The sequence below is a fragment of the Chrysochloris asiatica genome, unplaced genomic scaffold (genome assembly GCF_000296735.1).
Source record: "Chrysochloris asiatica unplaced genomic scaffold, ChrAsi1.0 scaffold00032, whole genome shotgun sequence".
Lineage (NCBI taxonomy): Eukaryota > Metazoa > Chordata > Mammalia > Afrosoricida > Chrysochloridae > Chrysochloris > Chrysochloris asiatica.
Window position 1 is genome coordinate 21,086,921 of NW_006408550.1, and position 3,113 is coordinate 21,090,033.

The window sequence follows — 3,113 nt, forward strand, 5'->3', positions numbered from 1 at the left end:
CAGAAGAACAAATAAATTTGTGTTGGAAGAAGTATCAGAATTCTGTTTAGGAGCCAGGATGGCAGGACTTTGTCTCTCATGTTTCAGGCAAGTTATCAAGAAGAAGCAGTTACTGGAGAAGGAAATTATGCTTGGTAAAATGGAGGGTACGCCAGAAAAAGGAAGACCCCCAATGAGATGGACCAACAGCATGGCAACAGCAATGGGCTTAGACCTAACAATAATTGTGAAGATGGAGTAGGGTAAGGCAGTGTCTTGTTGTGTTGTTGGCAAGGACGTGATGAGTCAATTGACTCAAGGGAAACTGACAACAACAACAGTACATTATCCACATGGAAATACCTCAGAAATATGTTGAATCTGAAAAGTAACTTATAAACAATGATAGCTCACATGACAGGTTGTGTAAATGTTTTAAAAATACAAATATTTCGTAAAGACATAGAAATGCAGTAAATCAGAAACAAAACATGAGTTGAAAGACTACCCTCTGACTTTAGGAGGATGGTTATCTCTGGGGAGAGAGAAGAACGGGATGACTTGTTGGATATAGAAAAATTGGACATAATGTTAATATGTATTAAATACCAGTATTTAAAATATTTCACAATTACAGTAAAATTTCACAAAATCATTCCATACCAGTAATGATCTTTTCAAAATATTACTACAAATATCTCATTCAGGAAGATTCTCACATGGGAAAATGGGCTCATCTTCCCCTAGAAAATGATATGGAATTGGTTACTCATAGTCTTCCTAATCAAGATTGTTGTTGTTGTGTGCCGTGGAGTCGGTTCCGACTCATAGTGACCCTGTACAGGGGTTCCAAGGATGTAAATCTTTACAGGTGAAGAAAGCCTTTGTTTCATCTTTCTCCCATGGAACAGCTGGTAGTTTCAAACTGCTGACCCTGAGGTTAGCAGGCCGATTTGTAACCACTACGCTAGCAGAGCTCCTTAATCAAAGATTAGGATTATCATTTACGCAACTTTACTGACGTTTGTTAAGTGCTGTCGAGTTGCTTCCGACTCATAGTGACCTTGTACAGGGTTTCTAAGGAGCAGCTGATGGGTTTTAACTACCGACTTTTGAGTTTGAAGTCCTGTGCTGATCCTACAGTACTATGCCAGGAGTCTCTTATCAAGGCTTGTTGCTGTTGTTAAGAGCCGTCGAATCAGTTCCAACCCATAGCAACCCTGCACAGGGTTTCTGAGGAGCAGCCAGTGTGCTTGTACTGCCAACTTTACAGATCTTGTGGTTCAAACGACTTCGCAGTCCAGTGCGTTACCCCACAGCGCCACACCAGGACTATGTATCAAGGCTTGTTGTTGTTGTTAAGTGCCATCGAATCGGTTCCGACCCATAGTTACCCTGTATAGGGTTTCTGAGGAGCAGCTGGTGAGCTTGAACCTCTGACCTTGTAGTTCAAACGGCTTTGCAGTCTGGCACATTAACTCACAGCACCATACCAGTATCAAGACTTAGTCCCTCATTTAATCCACTGAAATGCTCTCTTTTAGCTTTACCAATGTCAAAACTTCAGGCATGAACGCCACCTGAATACTAGGATCTCATTTCAAGAATAAGTTAAATAAATTTCTTCTCTCTTTCTCTCTTTTTTTGTTCTTACAGGAGACCTGTTTAACTGTGCGACAATCTATCCTAGGGTCACTGGGCCACTATGCCATTAATGTGACATCAGCTGCCTGGCTGTGCAGTAAAAGTCTATGTAACAAGAAAGGAAGGTGTGTTCGGAAAACGCCTGAATCCTTCTCCTATCTGCATATGCCTGAAAGCAGCAGGAAGAAATATGTCCAGAATCAAAGCTTCAGATACACCATTTCACAAGAAAAAAAGGCAAAGACAGTAAAATACATGAAAAGTGAATTTGTGTGCCACTGCTATTTTGGCTGGCAAGGAGAGTCTTGCCAGCAACACTCTTCTGACAGGTTGGGAGGGAAGAACAAGTCTTCTCCTACTAACTTTAATCTACTAGTGTTTCTCAGCATGACTTTATGTGTGACTATGCTGAATTTGTTCTTATTACCTACTACAATATCAATTTTTCCTCAAAATATTTAAGAATAGAAATTGTGGATTTTTTTCTTTACCTTCACATCTCTTTAAAATAAAAAAGAATAAAAAACAAATCATTGACTCCATCCATTAATTTAGCAAATGTTTATTGGGTGCTTACTTCATACTAGGCCCTAGGGAATAGGACATACCACTAGGGACATACCAAAGTCCCTGCTTTTGGAAAATTAATTACTTGTGTGAAGATGATGTTGTTGTGAGGTGCCATCGAGTCGGAACCGACTCATAGCGACCCCATGCACAGCAGAACAAAACAATGTCCGATCCTGGGCCAACCTCACTACCACTGCCACACTTGAGTCCATCAATGATGCCACCTGGCTGATCCATCTCGTTAGGGGTCTTCCTCTTTTTCTCTGACCCTCCACCTTACCCAGCATGACATCCTTCTCCAGCGACTGTTCTCTCTGGACAATGTGTCCAAAGTATGAGAGACGAAGCCTAGCCATCTTGGCCTCCAAGGAGCACTCTGGCTACACTTCTTCCAAAACAGATCTATTAGTTCTTTTGGCAGTCCATGGCACTTTCAGTATTCTCCTCCAACACCATAACTAAACACCATGGCTTGGGTCAGGCGCACCTTAGTCCTCAAGCTGACATCTCTGCTCTTCAACACTTTAAAAAGTTCCTGTGCAGCAGATTTGCCTAATGCAATATATCATCTGATCTCTTGACTGCAGCTTCTGCGAGATGATAATAACGAGTAAACAATAAAAAACAAATACATATATATGAGGGGGCTTCAAAAATTTATGGAAAAATTCCATTGTCTTTTCATTGATTTTCTCATGAACTTTCTGAAGTTCCCTTCGTATGAGGTGGGGTTTAGTGTCATGGGAAAAAATAAATCAGGATAATAAAAGAATTGGGGAGTGTAATTTTAGTAGGGTAGTTAAGAAAGAGGAATTCTGGCTAGGACAAATGGTTAAGTACAGGACTACTAATGAAAAACTAACCTCAAACCCACCTGAGGTACCTTGGGAAAAAAAAGGTCTGACAATCTACCTCCAAAA

General features: G+C 40.7%; 1 protein-coding gene across 1 annotated transcript in view; it reads left to right on the forward strand.

Moving 5' to 3' along the window:
* Window positions 1-2,085, forward strand: part of LOC102826332 (hyaluronidase-1-like) — a 13,028-nt gene extending 10,943 nt beyond the window's left edge. Inside the window, exon 3 of the mRNA XM_006859366.1 lies at window positions 1,636-2,085. Within this exon, the coding sequence (XP_006859428.1) occupies window positions 1,636-2,085 (450 nt within the window). The remainder of the gene's footprint in view (window positions 1-1,635) is intronic.
* Window positions 2,086-3,113: the final 1,028 nt, after the last annotated feature.